The sequence below is a fragment of the Anser brachyrhynchus genome (assembly GCF_964034855.1).
Source record: "Anser brachyrhynchus genome assembly, chromosome: Z".
NCBI classification, from domain to species: Eukaryota; Metazoa; Chordata; class Aves; order Anseriformes; family Anatidae; genus Anser; species Anser brachyrhynchus.
This window is the reverse complement of record NC_137697.1, coordinates 54,032,776-54,055,689: the sequence shown is the minus strand read 5'-3', so window position 1 is coordinate 54,055,689 and position 22,914 is coordinate 54,032,776. Positions and strand designations below refer to the sequence as shown.

General features: G+C 36.9%; 1 protein-coding gene across 11 annotated transcripts in view; it reads left to right on the top strand.

The window, feature by feature from the left end:
- FER (FER tyrosine kinase) overlaps window positions 1-22,914 on the top strand; it is a 195,261-nt gene that overhangs the window by 51,531 nt on the left and 120,816 nt on the right. For 10 of the 11 annotated variants that reach the window (XR_013943101.1, XM_080572799.1, XM_080572803.1 and 7 more), the window contains 2 exons: window positions 1,798-1,920; window positions 6,981-7,170. Coding sequence is in view for 10 of the 11 variants with exons in the window: in XM_080572799.1 (XP_080428925.1) it covers window positions 1,798-1,920; window positions 6,981-7,170 (313 nt within the window). In the remaining variant the exon portion in view is untranslated. Of the gene's footprint in view, window positions 1-41; window positions 1,725-1,797; window positions 1,921-6,980; window positions 7,171-22,914 lie in introns of those variants that run through there. The other variant, XM_080572801.1, reaches the window with a different exon arrangement.

Below are 22,914 nucleotides of genomic sequence, written 5' to 3'. Positions count from 1 at the left end.
ATCTATATTTGGTAGATACTAAAGCTCTGTCTCCTCTGCAGAAACATTCTGTTACAGTACTTTGAAGATGCAAGACAGTGATCTCACAACTACAGATCATCAGCCTAATTCCTGTTATTTCAGCACATGCAGAATGGATCTTTAAAAAGTCATCATCTGTGGATAAAGGATGCAATATACTGATCTTACTTGCAAATTTCTAAGTGTAACATCTGCTTCTTGTGAGTCAGTTGTTAAGCCAAATACAGCGTTGATTAAAATGCTGATTAGAAGGCTGATCAAAAAGCAGTATTTTCAGCTAGAAAATTGGTAATTAATTTTTAAGCAATGTATTAAAAAAGTTGATAGCTGATATTAATTTAGAGACTGTGTAAGAAAATTGTTGTTTCTGAGAAGTTGAGCATACAGATTTGATAACCTAATAACAATAAAAATGTTTGATTAAAAAAATGGGCTTCTGAGAAATGTTTCAAGTGTTGTTCTTACCTCAAAATAAACACATGCAGATGCAGGTTCATTTGGGAAGTAAACTTTTATCATTCACTATATGGCTTTTTTATAGTCATTTAAGTCTTATAACATCTATGACTGGCTGAATAAAGAATGTTTAATCAACATTGTATAAAATATATTGGGAGGAGAGAGAACTAATTCAATGTTAAGATCAAATTATTCAGTCTGGTATATACAGCACCTGCAACATGGGTCCCTAGATATCTAGAGCGTGTAAATTACTCAGTTGACCTCTGATACTCTCACATCTGGAATAGTTTGGAGCAACAGATCTGTGCAGTAGCAAGTACTATATGTATTTTGCTTTTATTCCACTCTTTACTAATTTACAATTGGGTTTGAAAATACAGAGAAAATAGATGAAGATGAATAGGTGAGAGAAGATGCACACAGTGCTATATATACCACTTCCTTTTGGGCATTCGCCTATCCAAATATATTTTCTATATATTTTATATACATGCACACAAAAGTTTTTTTTATTTTTAATTTTTCTCCTGGTTTACAATTGCTTCATGCCAACATATCTAGTTTTATATTTATTTTAGAAGTCATCATTATGTGAGTATTTGTGCAGAGTTATATGAGAAGTGTGTCACAAAGTCTCATGTTACATTTGTTGACTTTTTGGTTATCGAAATATTTGCTGCTATAATTGCAAAGTTCCATTAATGCTTTTGATGTGCAATAACTGTTTTTCTGTTAGTATTAAGTGTTCTTGTACAAGTTTTTTCTTGACTTTGAATTTTCCATTAGCAAAGATTATGTGGCTTTTAAAAAGTTAACTGTAGAGAAAAGTATACATCTTGCTTTTATCGTGAAAAGTGCTGTTTTAATTGGTAATGCAGGACCTGTTGGTTCTTTTTTCATTGTTTCTAAATGTGTATACATCCCAACTACTAATTCTGTGTATTTAATCAATGTGCTTCAGCAGTCATAAGGTTTTTGTTTTTTGTAAAACATCTCATATATTAGCAATATATTAGGAAGGCGTTAATTCACAGAATTCGTCACGCATTCTAGAGAAAATTTTATTGATAGAAGAACCTGCAGGCTGCAGGTCATTCTGTAACCTTATATGTTTACACAGGCTAGTGTGGATCTGTAAAAATATAGGTTAATAGTGTAATATAAATTTGTATCCACAAGAAAGGCCATCAAGCACTGAGCAGTATAAACTAAAGACTAATGCTTCTTCTCATCCTCAGGAAAAACTACAGAAGTTTCCAATGTTGTACAGTTTTTGTATTCACAGTATGGATTTCTGTAATGTATGTCTTACAGGTTAAAAACAGTAATAGAAGAACTGATGCAAACACAGCAAACGCTTTTGAGCAAAGAGGAACTTGTGTTGGAACTAGAGAAAAAAATAGAAGAGTCCTCTAAGACTTGTGAAAAGAAGTCAGAGTAAGTGCAATTGAAATTTCAAAATAGAGTAATTTGAGGGAAAAGTGTATAATGTAATTCTTAATACTTAAATAAGAAATAATCTCCAGTAGTCTTGTTCTGCTTTTGTCAGAAATGATTCTTATTTATAAACAACAACAAGTTAGTGTCCCATTTCAAAAATAAACCTTCCCGACTGCAGATCCTTGTTAATTAGAGAACCGACTGCCTCTTTTAAATTAATTTTGGTGTCATACTGTTGTGATGGCTGAAGAAGTGGACCTTTGGTTAGTGTTGTAACTTCAGCTTGAAGGAAGAAAAGGAGTCAATTTAGGTTGTCTCTTTGATTGACAGAGTTCATTGTGTGCATACAATTTTGTGAAAGACTTTTCAGAGTGGAAGTAATGTAGAAGACGTGTAATCTTTCTTATGCAATAATATGTTTGAAACTTGTCAGGTTGGGTTCATTCTTCATGGCATTTTCTTCAGAATACTGAATGTAGAAGCAATATACCCTATGGTACCACTCAGTAAATAGTGAAGGTGAGGGATTAATGGTTATTTTACATGCCATAAATAAATCATTCATCACAATGAGTCATTCTGGTGCCAGATCACTGGTCGTCTTCTACCTCTGGTTAATATTCACATCCTAGTCTAGACTGAAGTAATTACAACAGATTAAAAAAAAAAAACACAAAACACTTTTCTGTCTATAGTGCTGTTTTTCCAATTCTTCTTGTGACCGGTCATAGTCTTACTAACTTGGTAATAAGTACAGATTTACAATGGCAGTGAAATGGAATGCAATTCCTCAGGTAATGCTGTCTGCATACACAAAATAAACTTTCTTAGCTATTTGTTGAAGGCACCTTGTCAATTGATGCTATCAATTGTATTTTACTCATATAAGAAACTTTGTGTGTGTTTAGTTACTGTGATTAGATAATTTTCTGTTCTTTCTTTGATGAATTACACATATACTCACAGTATATTTTCCAGTTACCTAATTCATGAATTCATGACCTACCTTCTTGCTGCATGTCACATGAAGGATAAACAGTCTGATCCAGAGAGTTTTATATATGTATAAATATATATATATGAGTATATATATATTAATAACATGACTTTGTTTGTCATTTTTGCTGCTTTTCCGTAGGAATGTTTCATTATTCATTATTGTATTCATTATGTATTCATTATTGTCTTTCTGTTTCTCTGAAAGTAGTTCAGACTATCCCTGCCTTTCCTGCTGTGTGTAGGCTCCTTTGGCTAATCCTGTAGCAGACATTTGTGGTGTTGAGAAGATGATTTCAGTCCAGACTGCACCTGTCTTGAGGCTATGTTACTGAGCCTCACCTAAGGTGTTGAGCTTCACCCTTCAGCCCTGAGGAGATCTTCTCTGTAGCTGTTTTATCTGGGCAATATGATGGTAAAGTCTGCAAAACTGAGTTTCCTATTTCCTTCCCTTGAACCAGTTTGGAATTCATTTGCCTCCCCACTTCTTTCTGACCCAGCTTCAGCACTGCCAGACTGAGCTGTGTTTACTGACTTTACAGTTGCAGTCTGTGCTGGGGCTTGATAGTGTTTCTCTGTGTCTAATTCTGGCAGCACTATGAATTGAGCTTTACACCTACTGCATTTTTCATTAGGGCATGTGGTGAAGTGTATCTCCACACCCGATTTTGTGTAACTCCTCAATATTAAACTGTACTGGTACTATTTTCCTGTCTCCAATATCCAGTTCTGCCTTCAAATGACAAAATCACCTGCAACATGGAGATTGTTTTATATATGTGTGTGTGTGTGCGCGCACAGTACACCATCTGCACTCCTGACAGGGTATCATATTGGATATTTGGTCTTCGATTCAGTTTACCTTTCTACCACTTCCCTACCTGTTGCCCTCTTCTGGTCTCACAAGCATTTTTTACATAAGATCTCACTCTGTGAGGCTGGTAGTAGCTCTTGCTAGCCACAAGAACCATAAAGTTTGCATTCATAAAAGCCATAGGCAAAGAGTTTATAGACACTAATTCTTTATGCATAGATGGATTGGTGAATGTTCTCTGATGGATTTGGGCAAAAAGTCAAATGGTTATCCTGGTACTCATCTTGCCACAGTCCAGGAAAGAGAATATAGTACTGGAGTTTCAACATCTAGGATATGTCTTCTCTCTGGATCATGAGTTGTAACCACTCAGCATTTGGGTTACTGTCATTTTAGCTATCTTGTATATTCTCCAAAGTTCTGCTGATGGTAAAAGGCCATATTTTCATGGGGAGATCTCTTTTTTTTTCTTTTTTTCTTTTTTTTTTTTTCCTCTGCCATAGTGAGGATCAGATGAAGAACACTGTCTTCAGGAGAGATTATTAATTTATTTGTGTGATGTTTTTAAATATCCACAGTCTCACGCTGAACTTTGCTTTTGGGTCTTCCAGTTGTGGCTTCATACATCAGATTCATCCTTTCCGTACAAGTGATCATTTGGCTGGTTGTAAGGGCTTAGGTTCTTTGGTAACTTAGTACAATGCACATCTCTGGGGATATGACATTTTATCTTTTCCCGCCAGTCACAGATGGTTTTATTACTTTAGAACTTGTTTGAATAATCATCTGTTTCAGGATAGTTTGTGAAGGAATATTTTGTCATCTAAGACTTCTAGATTTTAGTGTGTTTGAGCTATGCCTATTTCATGTCCAGTGTTTACATGTGGAAGTTATGGCAGAGCAGCTTCTTATCGTGTCAACAACAAGGTTGAGTAGTCTGTCCTGCTTTTTTGGACACAATTGAAGCTGTGGATGTGCAAAATTGATAAGCCTTGCAATTTTAAATTTTTTTCTTCTGGATTTTCCAGTAGTTTTGTGGGCAGTGTTGACAGAGCTACTTGAAACTTGTTCAAGAGCACAACAACCAACTTCATTTCTGAAGTAGGAATAACATGAGACACACTTGTTTTTGTCAGGGCAAATGAAAAATCCTTCAATATCTGCTCAGGTTGTTATCAGGGATAAATTCTAAATTTCCTTTTTTCTCCAAAGGGGAGAGCTCACAGGAGTGTATGTCTTCCAGAAGTTATCCCGAAAGTACAGAGGGACAGAGTACTGTGATTTTCTTCAGTGCCCTTGTTCTCAGTAGATCTGGTCCTTGACGTTCTTAATCTGTTCTTTCAGACTGTGAGAACTCTGTCTCTTTCTAGACCACGTTTCTAGTCTCAGTTGGAGTGCTTTTATAGTTGTCCGTGTTGTACCATTGATGCTTTTCTTTGCTGGGCAGTTTCTGTCCATCTTTGGTTTGGGCAGTTCCTAAGGGTAACAGAGTCATCTAGGTACCTGCTTGATTGTCTATTTTGGAGTGTTTCTTGAAGTTGAATGTGGCGGTTCTTTGATACCTTAATGTAAAGAACTTTCTTATGGCCATCTTCATTTAATTGATCTCTTGTGTTTTCCAAATGAGGAAATTAGCTTTCTAGCATTTCTTCTGGTATTGTCATTTCATGCTTTTAAGACTGAGTTTGTACTTGACAGTGTCAATGTAAGAAGGACTTTTTGCTTTTACACACACAGGTCTCCATCCTTCTGGGAGTCCCTCAAACTCAACTTTATTCATTTCTAGGCGAGCTGCAGGGTCTGGGGCTTTGTTTATTTATCTATTTATTTATTTCTGTGTGGGGTCTCTTCAAATGGCTCTCTGGTTGCCCGCAACGAAGGTGGAAACCTTGATGATTGCAGCACAGGAAAGTGGTAAGAGACAAATACAGTCTTTTTATGTACCTGTCTGCTTCAAGGCCACCTATATTTTTTTTCATTCCAAATTTGTTTCCAGCACAAAAACTGATTAACAGTCTTCAGTGCTGCAGCTGTTTGAGAAAGGAGAATCTTGGGTCATTAACAAGCTGCTTTTTTTTAAGGTAACAGTTTGAAGTCTGTCAGTGTAAGAATGGAGGCATTAAATCTCTCCAATAAAGAAGAGTCAATAAATAGACTAAAAACTGGAAAGTGGACGTAATACATAACTGTAACTAAATCTTGTTAGTCTGAGTTACTGACCTGGAAGAAAACTAACAGATAAGTTGAGGTGACACACTAGTAAACTCGAACTGAGTTCTGTATTGCACTTGGCTAACGGTGTTTTAATCTATCCAAATGTATCACAGGACCAATGATTGAGTTCGGAAGGGACCTGTAGAGGTCTAACCTCCAGTGGTTAACCAAAATGTAAACTTACACAAACAAAAAGGAAAGTTTATGGTAGTTGAGGGTGGCTGTTGCTCTGCATTAGGAATAGAGTTGGAGGTAACAAGGGTAATTTGAAAATGCTCCTGTGATTTCTGAATCTGTTAACAGAAATGTACTATATAATGGTGGTATGGGTAAGACCACAAATAGAATATGGGATCCAGTTTCAGTAGATGTTGCAAAATAGAGGGACATTCAGAGCAGAGTGAAAAATCATGTCAAAAGATGAAAAAAAAAGGTGGGGGGGCACGGGTTTAGCTGCTTGTGGAGCTCAATTTATTTAGCTTAAGAATGTTAAAGAGCTACTTGTGTATAGTCCAAAATATATACTTAAGCAGTAGAGGACCTTTCAGTCCAGAAGATAGAGACAACAGGTATCTCTAACCTTAGGTTAGATTGCAGTGGGTTTCTCATCACTGGAAATCATAATCTAAAAGTCTATTTCTTCTCTAAAGGATGGGGAACCCTAGTGATTATAAATTCAGTCAAAAGTGGATGAAAGTAGTAGTATCTGCATTTATTGTTTTTGTTACAGACTGAAATAAGAAAACTAATGGCAAAGTAAAAAATACTGCTTTTTTGTCTTGTAGCTTTGAGAATTTTCTAATGTTGGCTTCATGTGCTTATGTCTTCGAACAAATAACTTTGCTGAAGAATTTTCACACTCTTATAAAAGTTTAGTAAAATTTTCTTCATCGAGTGAATAGATAGTGATTAAAAAAAAAAAACTACACCAAAAAACAGGTTCCAGTATTGAAAATGCTTTCTTTCTGTAGTTTTTGTAAAGCAAAGTATCCATTTTAAGTCATGTGCATTTTAAAATTATTTTTCTTTGCAGTATTGTTCTTTTGTTGAGCCAAAAGCAAGCACTGGAAGAACTTAAGCAAACAGTTCAGCAGTTAAGATGCTCTGAGGCAAAATTTGCAGCCCAGAAAGAACTACTGGAACAAAAGGTTCAAGAGAATGATGGGAAAGAACCACCACCTGTAGTGAATTATGAAGAAGATGCCAGATCAGTCACTTCTATAGTAAGTTTTACTGAATTGTGCAATTGTGCTATTGTACTTTGTTCCTGAGATGAGATGCTCAAGACATACATTCACATGGATGACTCAAGTGAATAAACTTCACTTTGCATTTGTGGAGACTTAGTTGTTTAGAAAAACAGTTCAGTTGTGTGATTTATTTATTTTTTTAAGATGTAATAAATTCTAATACTTTATGTATGTCCATAGACTTCATTTGGCTTTCCGTACACTTTGTGCTAAGGTTCTCATTAGATTGCTTTATAATTAAAAGTGTAAATCCTTAAATAGATTTAATGAACATGACCGAGTAGCTATTGGTTATTTTGTCAGCTGTGTTGAAGAAATATATTCACAATTGTAGATAGACAACTAACAGTAAAAGCTGTTGGAATCAGTGCATACATTGTGTAACTGAGAAATTAATATTACATACTCTAATAATTCTTTTCAACTCACATTTGTTTCTTTGCAACTTATTTTTAAATGTTTACATGCTCTTGATAATCAAAGTAAACTTCTACTTGATGAGACACTATGTAATTTTTAAAAGTACTTTGCTAATATTTTGTGACTTCCTTTTCTCAGTTTTATGCAGCTATATGGAGAGACAGTAGGCCACATCAACAAACAAACAAACAAAAAAAACCCAACCAATACCTGTTTACTGAAGGGACAGACAGTAGTGTTTTCTTTTACGGATTAGGTTTGACATATTTGAGGTGTATGTGACTTGTTTTCTTTAGAGGTTTAGCCAGCCATTTGTTTTGGTCTGCAGAGCAGCAGCTCAGTGGAGTGATGATGAAATGGCTGTCTTTGAGAGGAAAGCTTTTGTTTTCTATCTATTTGAGGAACCAAGTTCTCTTTTCTGCATTCCTACAGTTATACTTAACTGTCAGTCATTTCTTAACGCCACTAAATTTGTTTAATATTTACAAGACACTGTCCATTTTCATTGCTACAAAGCATTATTTCATGAAGTTTGAATGCTTACCATGATCTAGGAGGAGATGATAATACACAAAATGGTGAGGAAAGAAAATAGGATGGATCAGGAAAATGATTGTGAAAGAACATGAGGCTTAGGGTTTTTTGGAGGTAGGTGATCTTGTTAGCTTCTTTTAATAACCTGTAGTAGTGCTACTGAATATTGTCTGAGCAGTCTGAATGATAGAATGGTATTTTTCCACCCCACTTCAAGGATACTAAAGTCTTCCTTCTGGTGTCCAAACTTCTGTTTCGGTGTGTAGGAGAAAATACTTGCATATATGTGTACGCTATACAGAATTTTGACCTCAGGATTTTTTTTGAATGAAAGTTACCTATGATCAGTTGTCTTTTGGCTGAAAGAGATGTATACTGAGATTTTTAGAATTACAAGAGAAATACCTTCTCGCATATGTTGAATGTGCCAAGAATAACAATTTTTTTGCTAATTTGACTCCAGAGGATTTAGTACTATGATTTGTATATATCATGAAAAATGGGTATGGTTTAAGTGCTGGGTGTTTTCCCATGAATAAGTTATTCAAGACAGGCAAATATCACTTAAGTTTTGTTTAACTATTAAGTTGATAACCTGTGCTAATAAAATGACTAAATACTGGTAGGTAGAACTGCAATTTAACTCAATAAAACTTTGTTCCATTTCTTTCGTTGTTTTTTCAAAAAAATTAAAGGCATATTTGAGAGGGAAGACTTGACCTCTCAGTCAGAAAAGTAATAGGCAGATTAGCTGTGTATTTAAATAAGCATCCTATCAATTTGCATAATAGGATTTTTTTCTTTTTCAGTAAGACTCCTTAAAATTATGTAGGTGACAAATGATCAGAAATGGAACGTTCTTGCTGCTGATGCTCATCCTACCATTATTCAGGAGGAATTCATTGTTTCAATATTCATTGTTTCCTCAGCTATAGATGTGTTTAGGTTTCTCTTTTTTATCTAAAGCCATGTAATCTAAATGTAATCTGATACTACATTTGATTGTAGCTACTCCCCTTGGAAAATTCATTGTAAATGCATATTTTAAAAATTGTGTTCTTAATAATGACAAATGTTGTATTGACTTATATTGCGAGCACGCATATGAAGTATATTTTGATGTATTCAGTCACAACTGGATTTTTTTTGGTGATTTTAAATTAAAAAGTTGAAGCTCTGTTTATATGAAGTATTTATATTGTAGCATATAAATACAGCCAATTTCATGGAGCAATAGTTTGCAAATTGTTTTGTTTCCCATCTCTTACAGTAGGTTATGGTGCTGTAGGACATTAAAGAAGAATGCAGTTGTGAAACACTGATAGGATTTTATAGACAAGCTTATTTTACCTGTGTGCCATCTTATAGCTTCTAAAGTTTCCTTGTTCTTTTTTGTGTCTGAACTGTAGGAAAGTTCATATTTTTTAGTCATCAGTATGGTTTGGCTTCGTGAATATAGCTTATGTTTTGCAGACTGTTAGCTCTATAGTGGTGTTCATGTACACATTTTAAAAAAATAGAAAATTGCTGGATGATTGTTTTGTTCAGTCATGATAGCATAGCAAAGAATAAGAAAAAATCCTGAATGGTTGTATTCAACGATCCTGGCATCCTATATGAAATAAAAAACACACCACACTGTATCTTCTTTTTTCTAAAATTTATAGCTTTGTAATGGGATAACCATGCTTTTGCATGGTTAGAGATATTTAAGCCCCTTAGAATAGTTGCAGTTGCAATACTGTGCCCAGTGTAATCAGGATAATTATAGTTAACTTGTTCTTCTATACTTATATGAGATAGACACTGTGAAGTGGTTGACTATTCCTAGTAAAAAGTTATATTTTTGTCAAAATAATGTAGTATCCAAATTATTATATATTATGCCATTTTACAGAAACTAACTGGAAGCTTGAACTAGCTTTTCAGTGTTTAGTTAATGAATGCTTGCGTTGTCGTTTCTCTTAAGATACATATGTTTTTCTTGCTATTAATTGGATCAACAGAGTGTGGTAATAGTCCACCACAATTAAAACAAAACAACAAGAAAACCCCATTGCATCTAATCATCTGATTAGAAATAAAAACACCAAGAATATTTGGAACATTGCAGTGCCAGTGTAAAATTTGCTGAAGTAATTAAATATAACAATGGTGGTTTGCATTTCATAGTAAGACTTTACAATTAGAAGATCAGTATTGACTTGAATATTGTTACAGAACAAGAAATCTTCAGGGAGAACAAAAGCCTCGCAGTAGACTTAATACCAAATAATAATACAAAATAATAATTAATTTTGTTTAGCATCAATACACTGAAGTCTGTGTGCCATTTTAATATGTCTTTTCCTGTTTTCCTAAATGACAGAAACAAATATTGTAAAGGTGCAAACCCAGTATCTTTAGAAATAAGTACTTAATTTTTCTGATAACTATTTAGTGTTTTTTTTTTTAAATAGAATGCAGCACTTTAGGGCATGTGGGAGTTAAATTGGCACTACTGCAGGTCCTGTTTAGAAACCATATTATTATTTCAGCATTGGCGTGGTTCATATAGACTTATTTTGCATACCTTAGCATTATACTGAACAATTGATAAAACTGAGACTTGGTATGCAAGCTCTGTAGTGCTGGAAAGACTTGTCAGCAGGTGGAGCTCAGTGCCAAAAGACTAGTTATGACTGAATAATCTACATTTCTCATCATAACGTGTGTTTAAAAGAGGTAGAGATGAGACACAGAAGTGTGGTGGGAAAAAAAATTGTTCTCATTTTTCTAATACCCTAAATAATCTGAAGTGGTGCTTTTTTTTTTTTGTGGTAAAATACAACTGTGGTGTAGAAAGTCCCTAATGCATGATCTTCAGCAGCGTGTAAGCAAACCAAAGGACCTGCACAGCTCTGCTGCTTATGAAGCAACAGTGCAAAGTTACTGCACTTTCTCTGTGTGCTCTTTAAAGGACTTTCAGTCCAGCTTGGTTGTCAGGATGGAAGGCATTTGCAATACAGACAAGCCAGGAAAGGGACTGTGAAGTCTCTGATAACATGAACTCAGGATAGGTAAATTGGACAGAAGGAAGCTGAAGCATCATCATAGAGCCAGTAGGATGTGTTAACTACCAGTGCATCATTGCAGGAGAATGCTGTACTTAACGCTGTATGCAGTGGGATAATAGAACATAGGTATCAGCATGAGATTTCACGTTTCTGAATTCCTGTTACAGGTGTTGTAGCAGAAGTATGCAAAAGGAACAAAATATAAAATTTCATGTCATTTCTGATTGTTTTTACTATCTGTTATTCCTTTCTAAAAGGCTTCAGAGATCCTAGTCTCAGTGGTTGCTTTAAAAGTAAGATATGTCAACTTCTGGTGAAAATTGTTTGTGGTAAATATTAAAAAAAATCTTTACAGTAGTTAGGAAAGAAAAAATATTAAATGCACAAAACAGTGCTAAAGTACTTATTTTCCTAATTTGCTAGTGCATTGTACTCCTATCTCTGCTTTCCGGATACCATGAATCAGTGTTCCTTCTGATAGTGTGATCAACAAACCAATTGTCTTAGAATTGTTTTTGGTCTTACATTCCTCATCAGGTTTGGATTTGAGGCACGTATTTTTTAGGATTCTCATTAAAATTGTAATTTACAAATTTAATCAATTTGCAAGTTTTGAACTTTTTCAAAATGGTTACATAGATACTAAAGGGCATTTAGAAGAGTTGACTGTGATTAGACATGCTTCATCAAATGAGTTTTATACGACGTATCATAAGGCCCTTAAGTGTATCATGGAGTACCTATGCTCTAGGGAGTCTCATTTTCCCATATTGTCCAAGGCTATATAGAATCTTAATTTTCAAACAGATGCAGGGAAACAGTTAGCTTCTGTGACAGCCCATTGCAGCAACAGCAGAAAGCTTGATGGTAGAGTTGGATTTTTTTTTCTTAGTGACTCAGAAGAATTAAGGCATTTCTATGCTTTGTACTGCAACGCCAACAGCTCCCTTGTCTATCTGTCCATGTAAGTAATTCTCTGCTAATTTATGTCTCATGACATTTATATAAAACTAAGATTATATGTGAGAGCGTTTATTGTGAACTGGTAGGGGAGTCCTTCACAGTTACTTGATTTATGCATGTCTGTACCTGTAGACTTCTGCGTTATTTGAAGGTTGTAAAGTTTCTTGTCAATAGAAACAGGGCGAAAGTTTATGCAGCATTGGTATCCCTATCCTTTTTCTTATTTTTGTCTCAGCAGAGGAAACACTGCCAGTGCAGTCATGTTGTAGAAATTATGCCTCTTAATTTATAAGACTCGGAAATAAACAGTTGTATTTGTTGGATTCCTGGACAGATGGAGTTCAACTAAGTGATCTTTGCTTTGGGCTGCTTTCCAAAGCTTGCTGGCTGGGACTTGTGTTTTTGGTTCACAGACAGAACTTAACATGGAGCAAAGATGCGCCAAATTTCAGATGCTCATAGCAAGTGTGAAGAATGAACTCTGTTATTCTTGCTGTAAGAGTATGTTCTAGCATCTGTTTCTCCATAAGTCCTACCTGCCTGGTAGACATGCGTCAGAGGAAGAACAATCCACAAAGAGATACTAATGCAAAAGACAGGTAAACTCAGCTGTGTTTTTTTCCTGAGTCGGTGTAGGAACACCCACCGGTCCAGAATTTGAGAAAAGAGCTAAAGAAGCCTTTGAGTCTCTTTGCTGTAAACATGCCTGGAAATTTTTGAACTAAAAGATTAATCTGACAGTAATCTTTTGATAGACTAGGACTGAAATTATACATTTCTTACGGAAATTACCTGGAAAAAAAAGGGTTGAGCAATAATCTAGTCTCTCTTGCATAAAGACGCAGAATTAGAAGTGTGAATGAACTTCGGGAGGAATTGAGAGAGGTAACTTGTTCAGAGTAAACAAAACTCTCAGAATATTTGAAATGCAGAATTAGTGTACCCTCTCTGAATGAAGGAGAATGTATGTACATTCTCTGAAGTACATACACTTCTCTTGAACTGCCAAATATAGTTCAAGAACTTTCAATATTCCTTAAGGAAGAAGCCTTCATCATGCTAGTGTTGCAGCAATGTATACCCCTGGGGCATTTGTTATTTCATTCAAAATCTTCCCTGGGAATTAGGAAAGCTTTACTCAGAAGTTTCACTTTGAACAGAAGTTACATACTGTTATCCAGCATATGTTACAGTATGTGTTGGGACATTTCTATGTGTGTGTTGGGAAGAAAATAGTAATTCTCTGCTGAAATTGTCATCATCTCCTTACATTTGTTTTCATAGTGATTTGACTGATTAACCATGGTTGTTAACTTCTCAGAGGTAACACACAGGCTTTTACGTAACAGAAATAATGTGGTGGCATTTGCTAGGTATGTATCATCTCTTTCATTTTTTCCTTTTTCTTTCCCTTTTCTCCTTCCTTCTTTTTTCCATGGCTGGTTGAAAATGCCCTCATTCTTAAAGGCAATGATAATGCTTTTGAAAGTCTTAAAGTCTAGTATATGATATTTATTTGAATTAGAATTTATGGTTTTAATCTAGTGCTGCTGGTAGTTTGTCACATTTGAAGAGTACAATTTTATGGGTTGTTCTGCTGCTACTCCTCTTTTTTGCCATGTGGGGAAGCTCTTCCCTGCTACAAAATGAGGAATCAGAACAGTAGTCTAATCAGTTTTTCAAAGCACTACCCTTATGATACAGGCCAGATCACTTTTTGTTCTAATTTGTATTTTTCATTGTTGGTGATCTTTAATTTAATTGTGGGGTAAATGATAAAATCTGTTTTAGATGTCGCTTTATTTTTTTCTTTGTGTCATCCTGCAGTAAGGTAGATGTGAAACATTTCAGGTCAGCATGGGATCCAGGTGCTTGTACATCAACATTAATTGACAGTTTTAGATTGCTTGAAGTTTACTGTCTGACCTCAGGCTGTGACTGAGTATGTCAGCCCCATGTAGATGTCTTGGATACTCTAAGCCATGAAGAGACTAATAAACAGAGATGAAGCCTACTTTCCTACAGGCACTTTTCAGTTCTTGAATCAAAAATGCCTTGAATTGGTAGGAGAGGAAAAATACCATTTGAGATGTGATAGTCATTGTAATCCAGTCAAAAAATCCCAGGATTACTTGTCTCAGCTTCTTTTTACGAAGGTACAGAAACAGGACACAGAAAACATTTTTAATTGACTGTTGTATTTGGTAGCGTTAGAAAGGCAATGACATTTATGTCAAGATAACAGTAGATATCCAGGAGTTTAAGAAACTAAGGTCATCATGCTAAGAAGAAAAAAAAAACACGTTGGAGTATTCAAGATGCATGGAGATGAGTCATTTTTGAAAAATGAAGGTTTGGTGCACAATTGGAACTGTGAGTTACTTTAGTGTATATATATAGATACATACATATATATTCCTATTCTGTAAGATCGTGTGGGCCAAAAGCAGGCTTGTTTTCTAAAAGTTAATGCAAAGTTTTTCTGCAAGCAAAATAATTTTTAAAATTTTCTGTTACTGTCAGCCTTTTAATTGCAGAAAACAAGGGTTCATTGTCTGGAAACTATAAGGACAAATCTGTACAACTCTTTAAAAAAAGCACACACACTCACAAAAACAAACAAACAAAAAACAACAAACAAGCAAATAACCCAAAGCAAAACAAAAAATCCCCATGACTTAATGATAGAGTAGCTAAGAAAGACTTGGTTGCCTTGAAGTTTTCTTTAGTCACACAGTACTTTTAAAGAAAAGGCCTTTGCTGCAAAAAAATGATATGTCCTCTTTCAGAAATCCTTATGATTCTCTCAGCCAAAGAAAAAAACAGAGGACATTGTTCTTGGGAACAAGTTTTTCATCTAATAGATGATGAATTTAGATAATCCCTATACCATATGCTTGTAACAGGCCCCATTATTCCTAATCAGGATTTACATGAGCAACTAGAGTTCTTAGTTAAATAGTTTATTTTCTAGAAACCCTTCTAGGAGTTACTAAAAGCAGTTGGTACATGTATTTCATTTGTCTTCTTATTAACCTCTGGCAACTTTACTAAGATTCATAAACATGACATTTTGAGGGAAATGCGATTATAGATGCTTACCTTGTTAGCGTATCAGAGTAACTTGTAATACATGGGAATCAAGTTACTAAGAAGTCATCTTCTTGGTGTTATTCGTTGAGGTTTGATTTCACTTTAAAACTTCTTATATGCAATATCAAGAGATACGATGGGACATGGGTCCTAAATAGTTGTTAGGCTGCAGTGAAGGCCTACTTCTTGAAGAGTATGGGTGATCCTGAAGATGAAAGTGACCCCAGAGGGGCAATGCCATCAGCAATATGGCACCGTATTCCAGGGTCTGAGCACAGGGGTCAGAAGCAGATGCTTTTATGAGGGTCTGTGAGTGGCTTCAGAGACAACTGAGCAATGAACTAGGTTCAGGATCTATCCAGGAGTCCAGGGAAGACAAAAAGGAAGGGGCAGTCAGAAACAGGACTGAAGACAGGGTTATGACATGGGTCCAAAGCCCATCCAGGGGTCAGGGCCAAACACAGAACTGGAGAAAGCTACAACATACAAATCAGACGTCCATCCAGAGCCAGAGATGGAGCTGGAGGCAGGTAACTTGCTCAGGCCAGGGTGCAGCACCCAGGGCTGGGCTGAAATCAGGCCGGTTGGCCCATGCACAAAGAACAAACTTGCAAATTTGAACATGCATGTAATATTTTACATGTTGTCTGTGTTAGTAGAATTAGAGAATGTTTCCTTGAAACTATGACTTTGCCTTTTTCAGTATGTGTTGCCACAGTGATTCATCAAGTGTTATATGAAAGCATAAATAGTATGTTAAGGAAAAATACAGGATGCATGTGATACAGCCTGAGAATTTAAACAACCAGGAACTATATCTGCAAAGTTTTGGTTTTGATGGGCCTCAGGATTACTTGTTTGATTTCTAAATCTTGGACTGAGGTACTACGAGAAAATAAAATTGCTCAGTGTTTGGGTTTATATGTAACATGAACTTTTGTAATTCCCCCTTTAAATCAAATTTACCTAGTTTTGTCAAAACTTTGCAAAAATGCAGACTTTCACAGTGGCTAATGTGACTGCAATTATCTTACTCTGGAAACCTATATTTAGCATTTACTTACTGACTGTGATAAAGAGGAAAACAACTGTAGGTAGGAGACAGAAATGGAAACTTGAATATGTTGGGAGGGGGACTTAAAAGAGATGCTTGACAGTCTTGACAATTTCTGTATCACGGTGACCTGGAATTTTAATCTTATCTGCTAGCAGCTTTCTTGAACAGAGAACCTGTTAATTGTTATGCTGAATTCATTCTGAGTGGGCAAAGAATGTCACAATTCAAGAGAAGCAAAGCTGATGTAAACGGATCATGTGACTGAGCAGTCATTACACCCAGGTGTGCAATAACACTGTGCTACAACAGAACATGAATTTTGCATTTTTTTTAAGCGAGGGAAGAGTTGCTTGGAGAGTTCTTCTTTAAATAAATAAATAAAAGGTAAAAGTAACTTTTGTTTAAATATATATATATCTTTTAGGTGTACAGGCTTTTCATTAGTTTGGAACAGTAACATCTGTCCTCAAGGAAACTGGAGGTTCAGAACAGCTGGTATAAATGGAGTTTGCTTATGTTACCTAGTTTGATGTAAAAATTAGCTGTTACTGTATAATTTTGTGTGGACATAAAGAGGAAGCCATGGGTGGGAATTGTAGGCGTTTTGTAGTAGAATCTTGTTACAGTATAATTGTACTTGCTTAATGATCGTTGTTGCAAGGTCCAGGCTATGCTAATACATGAAAAGGCACCTAGTGATAGGACAAGGGGCAATGGCTTTAAACTAAAAGAGGGAGGTTTGGATTAGATATAAGGAGGAAATTCTTCACTCAGAGTGTGGTGAGGCACTGGCACAGGTTGCCCAGAGAAGCTGTGGATGCCCCATCCCTGGAAGTGCTCAAGGCCAGGCTGGATGGGGCTTTGAGCAACCTGGTCTAGTGGGAGGTGTCCCTGCCCGTGGCAGGGGGGTTGGAACTGGATGGTCTTTAAGGTCCCTTGCAGCCCAAAGTATTCTCTGATTCCGTGACAACTACATATATACCATTAATGAAGAGATGTTTCATCTTCAGATAGTTTTTGTATTGGGTGATTAAGTAGATTTTTCTTAAAAATATGGCTGTTTTCTTCTAAGGCTGTTCTTGCTGGTGAAACATCCTCTTTATGATCACTAGTATTGTTACACAAGCTCTGCTTTGAGCCAGTGTGGTTGTACCCAAATCTGTGGCCCTCTATTAGAGAGTCTTGGTGCACGTTAAATGTTTGCTGCTTTTGTGTGGTAGATCTGTTGAATCTGTGAGACTTCTGTGTGTTAATTAATTAATTAATGCAAGTTAGCATTGTTTTTATGGATCATTGAGTCTGTAACTTGATCATTGTATTGCAGTATCTCAGGGATAGTGTGATAATGAGATGTAGCTTTACAATATGTGGTGAAAACTTATGAGGAGATAAGGATTTTCAATCAAGATGACTAAAGTATCATTTTAGTTACTTCCTTCAGCATACTTATGAAGTTGACACATTGAGTCATAAAACTATACTCATAATCTGGAGTAAGTATTGTTTCTTTTTTGGGGGTGGGGCGTGGGGTGGGGATGAAGGAGAAGCAAAAGAAGCCTCTTCTGTCACAAAGACCTGCTTTTGATTTGACATGCAGTTTGAGGATGCTTTATAGGAACCACTGATGAATTTTCAGAATGGATCCCGTGGTTGGATATTCACCTTCTAGTGAATAATGACTAAGACAAGTGAAAGATTTCTTTCCTTAAACACTGAGCATAATGACCCAAAGCCTTTTTGGAATTCTACAGGGTAAGTGTTCCCTAATCGGGCTCCTTGTGCTAGATACAGTATGTGCACTTTACTTTAGATAGTATTGAAAGCTGTTTCTGGTACCATAACCGAGACTTACAGGCTGAATCTTTCCTCTTTGATGTCTGCATTTTCAGTCTCCTTTGTGTTTGTGATTTATACAGCTGTGATATTAGATATGACATGAGTACAACCAAGTGTAGGCTATATTTGGAGCAGAATTTGAACATTGTTTATTTATGGGGCTTGCGTTTTTGTTCATCTGTTGTTTAAATAGGCAAATGTTTGCAGAAATGTTTATGTAATGTGTAGAAACTTCTGACACTATGTTGGTTTGCTTCTTCATTTGAAAAAAAATACTGGCTATTTGTGCATTATATGCATCTGTTTTGAACAAATTACTAGTAGTTATGCCAGTATGCATTATTTATAGACAAAAAAGCTTAATTTTAAATTGGTGTCCTACAAACATTTCTCATTTAAGCCTACCTCAAATGCTCTGCAGAAGTTGTCTGTTGCAGCTGTCATGAAGTTGTTGCACCATTTTATCTCTCAATATGCAGGTTGATATTATTAATGAAGTGGTGCAGGGATCCATGAAAAACAAAAACAAACATCAAATTCTGGCTGTGCTAGCTGTCAAATAGAAATATCTGATGAAATTCTAATCTAGGCATGCTACAAAATTTTCCTGTTTGTGAAAGTGTCAGTTTTTTTCTTTTATACAGCTAATGTAAATGATGATGCTGAGTCTGTTGTGTCCTGTCTCTCTGAAGTTGTTCAGGGCTAGTTCCATGAAGCTCCATTTTACTGTAATAAAACGGATGTATTCTCTCACAATGTGATGTTCAAAACAGAATAGAATTGCCAGTTCATAGTTAATAACACTCTTTATTGGAGGAAGAAAAATGTTTTAAAATCTTGTCAGATCACATAATTTATATAATACTATTTCAAGTCTTTTGGCATAGCATTTGTCAGGGTGGCTTTTTTAGAGTCAGTCATGCCAGCCACGAGAGAGATGTTCATTGGTAGGTGCCAGTTTCTGGGTGGTGGTGTGGAGAGTGTGGAATCCAATAAATGTTTCCTTAAACCAGTCAGAACAGTATGTTAATAAACTTCCAGACAGCACAACTCTCGTGAGCTCACATAGTGGGTGACAGGAGACTGGACTCTTCGTGGGCCTCCAGGAACTTCCTTTGAGTCCAGGGGAAAACTTGGGTCCTCCTGTCAGCACTCCCTACCTGCCCCTGAATGAGTCCTGTCTTCTGTGGGTTGGCATTGACTTGTGCTGAAGTTGGGTCACAAGTCCCCACCTAGGGTCTGGGAGTCATGCAGTGATTAAGTGTTGGGTTTTTGCTGTCCTGCGAACCCTGTAAGGACATGCAGTTATCTGTGAATCCCAAGGTGTTGTTCTCTGTTCCTTAGGTGTTGACTTCTGGTTGCTGTTCCGCTAACAGCTGTTGGTACTTCAGGGTATAGCTGCCTCTAATCCTTTTCCAGAGACCAGACTTCCCTGGGTTTAAATGCCTAAAATCTGGGTTTGACCGCTAGATTTGTCAGGCACATTTCTTTAGCAGATGTTACAGCGTGTATTTGAGACTATAAACCAACCGGTTTCAAACTGGCTTTTTGAATGTAAAATAATGAGTTGTGGAAAGACTAGTCACTCCTTCTGTTACTGTGTAATATATTCTAATTAAAGGGGTAGACCTGTATACTAAGCACAGTCACTAACAAAACTCTGTATTTGATTGATGTTATGTTTGTAAATGCTGTATCTGGATATCTTTTGGGCTGCATAACCCTGTGTTGGTACAGTAGTCTACCTTGGTGGCTGACCAAGGCACCTCTTTGCTCATACCTGGCTGACCAAGGCAACACAGGCGGCTTGTTTGCCTGGCTTGTTTTCACTTTATGCTGTTGACAGCATCCAGATAGTTGCTTCAGTTGTCAGTCTGTCTCTTCACTTTTAGATAGGAAATGCAAAACTCTAAAAATATACAGTCCTTCTTAGAAAATCTCATTTTGGAGGGAACCTTTGTTTGAATTGAGGACAGGTGAAACTTTGTTTTTCATTTCTCAAACTGTTCCGTTCATTGCCCCCTTTACTTTTTCTAGGTCTTCCCTGTATGTTTGTGGAACATCTTAAGACTAGTGTCCATGGCAGTAATAATTACCTGCTGGTGGCTATGTGATATAATTTTTCTCTTTGCCTTCTAATCCCCACCCTCCAAATTACCAGATTCTCTGCAAGAGATCACACTCTGTCAGGATACTGATGCTATTGTCATCAGAGACACCGGAGGAGCTTTGCCTGTGCATGTCAGGAAAAAAGGATTGAAACAGTTAATGTGCCTTGTTGAAGTGTGTCTTGGCTTCCTATCTTAATTTTTGGAGGTTTAACACAACCATAACTTTTTTTTAACTTTTTTTTTTTCCTATTTGTGAAAAAAGGAGAACTGCTTTTGTTTCTCAGTCTGCAGGATATGTATGTATGCATAGATTTTTGACAAGCCTACTACTGTTATTTTAAGCTTGTGGTTAGTGAAGATCATTTCAAGCTCCAGGTGGCATTTTTAGGCATGTACACTGCTCTCCAGGGATTTGACAAAGTGCCTATGACAGCTGTGAATGATCTGCACCATTTCCTTACTTCAGCTACTAACCATGGCAGAGACTGTTAGGAATTACAGTTCAGCATTCCTGGTGCTCAAATGAAAATGCCAGGAAGTTGTGTTTATACCTGCTTAATCTGCTGAGTTCATTGTTTGGTGCACTGTGTGTGTAGTTTGGTCCTTCAGCCACCTACATTGTAAAATTGTTTGTGCTAAATAGAGCTTAGAGGTTCTGTGGCTTCATGTTATTAGCTCATATAGCTGTCTTTCACCATTTTTTCTGACTGTTTAATTTTGATGTCTGTCTTGAACATATGTCGGCAGGAGATGACTTCATCTGTGTTTATTACTTCAGTGTTTGTAATGAAGTTCTATTAGTCCTTAAGTAAATTTGTTAGGTTGAGTTATATGTCACCTGTTTTTAAAAGTTTAGCTATCTACTACCCAACTAAAATTTTAGAATTTGATTGAGGAAGTGCTAATTGACTTAACTGTGGAATATTGTGATTTGCTGTTAAGAGTCAAAACCACAGTCTGTCCGCCTGCTTTTTGTGGAGAATTTAGTGTATGAAAACTTTTCTACACTGATGTCCATCTTTGGCAGAGGAAAATCGATCATTTGATGTTTTATCAGAATTTAGTGAAATAGAATCATTTAAGACCCTTCAGATTATCAAGTCCAATCAACACCTAACACTAGCACGTCCACCACTAAGACAGATTCCTAAGCACAACATCCACACATCTCTTAGATACCTCCGAGGATGGTGACTCCACCACCACCCTGGGCGACCTGTTCCAATGCCTAACCACCCTCTCCATGAAGAAGCTCTTCCTGATATCTAGTCTAAACCTACCCTGGTGCAACTTGAGGCCATATCCTCATGTCCCATCACTTGTCACTTGAGAAAAGAGACCACATTCTACTTGCTGCAACCTCCTTTTAGATGGTTGTAGAGAACAGTAAGGTCTCCCTTCACCCTCTTTTTCTCAAGACTAAACAGCCCCAGTTCCCTCAGCTATTCCTCATAAGTCGTTTTCTAGTCCCTTCAGCAGCTTTGTTTTTTTTTTTTGTCTGCATACGCTCGAGCAGCTCAATGCACTTACTGCTTGTAGAGAGGGGCCCAAAATTGAACACAGCACTCGAGGTACAGTCTCAGCAGCGCTATGTACAAGGGGACAAACCCTTCCCTAGTCCCACTGGCCACATAATTTGTGATGTAGGCCAGGATGCCGTTGGCCTTCTTGGCCACCTGGACACACTCCTGGCTTGTGTTCAGCCGGGTGTTGGCCAGCACCCCCAGGTCCTTTTCTGCTGAGCTACTTTCCAGATGCTCTTGTCTGAGCCTGTACTGCTGCATGGGTTTTGTTATGCCCCACGTGTGGCACCTGGCATTTGGCTGTGCTCAGCCCATCAGTCCAGCCTATCCAGACCCCTCTGCAAAGGGGGTCCCTTCCTACCCTCAGAGAGATCAACACCCCTGCCCAACTTGGTGTCATTGTCAAGCTTACTGATAGTGCACTTGATACTCTCATCAAGATTGTTGATAAAAATGTTGAAACTAGCCCTGATGCGAGTCCTGGGGAATGCCACTTGTGACTGGGTGCCGACTGGGTTTAACTCCATTCACAGTGACCCTTTGGGACTGGCCATCAAGCCCATTTACCCAGTGGGCAGTACATCTGTCCAAGCCATGAGCAGCTGGTTTCTCCAGGAATAGGTTGTGGGAAATGGTATCAAATGACTTGCTAAAGTCCAAGGAAACAACATCCACAGCCTTTCCCTCATCCATTAAGTGCATCGTCTTGTCATAGATGGAGATCAGGTTAGTCAGGCAGGGCCTGCCTTTCATAAGCCCATGCTGACTGGGTCTGACCACCTGCTTATCATGTACATGCCATGTTTATTTTGGAAAACTGTAACTTGGAAGGTTTCCAGGTATTAGTAATGCAGTGTAACATCTGTGTGTATTTAAAAAATCCGTTTCTTCTATTATCTTATCAGGAATTTTCTTAATAGCTTAGCTTTTGGGTTTTGCTGCTTAAATTGAAAGGGAGATAGTAAGATCTCTTAGTGTGGGTGCGTTCATACACATATCTATATAATCAAATTTAAAGTATATTTCACATTGAAGACTTCATCACCTCAAGTGACAGTTACACTGTTGAGCTTGATTAGAACTCTAGGGCAGTAACATTAGTGTCACTCCCTCTGTCTGTTCTC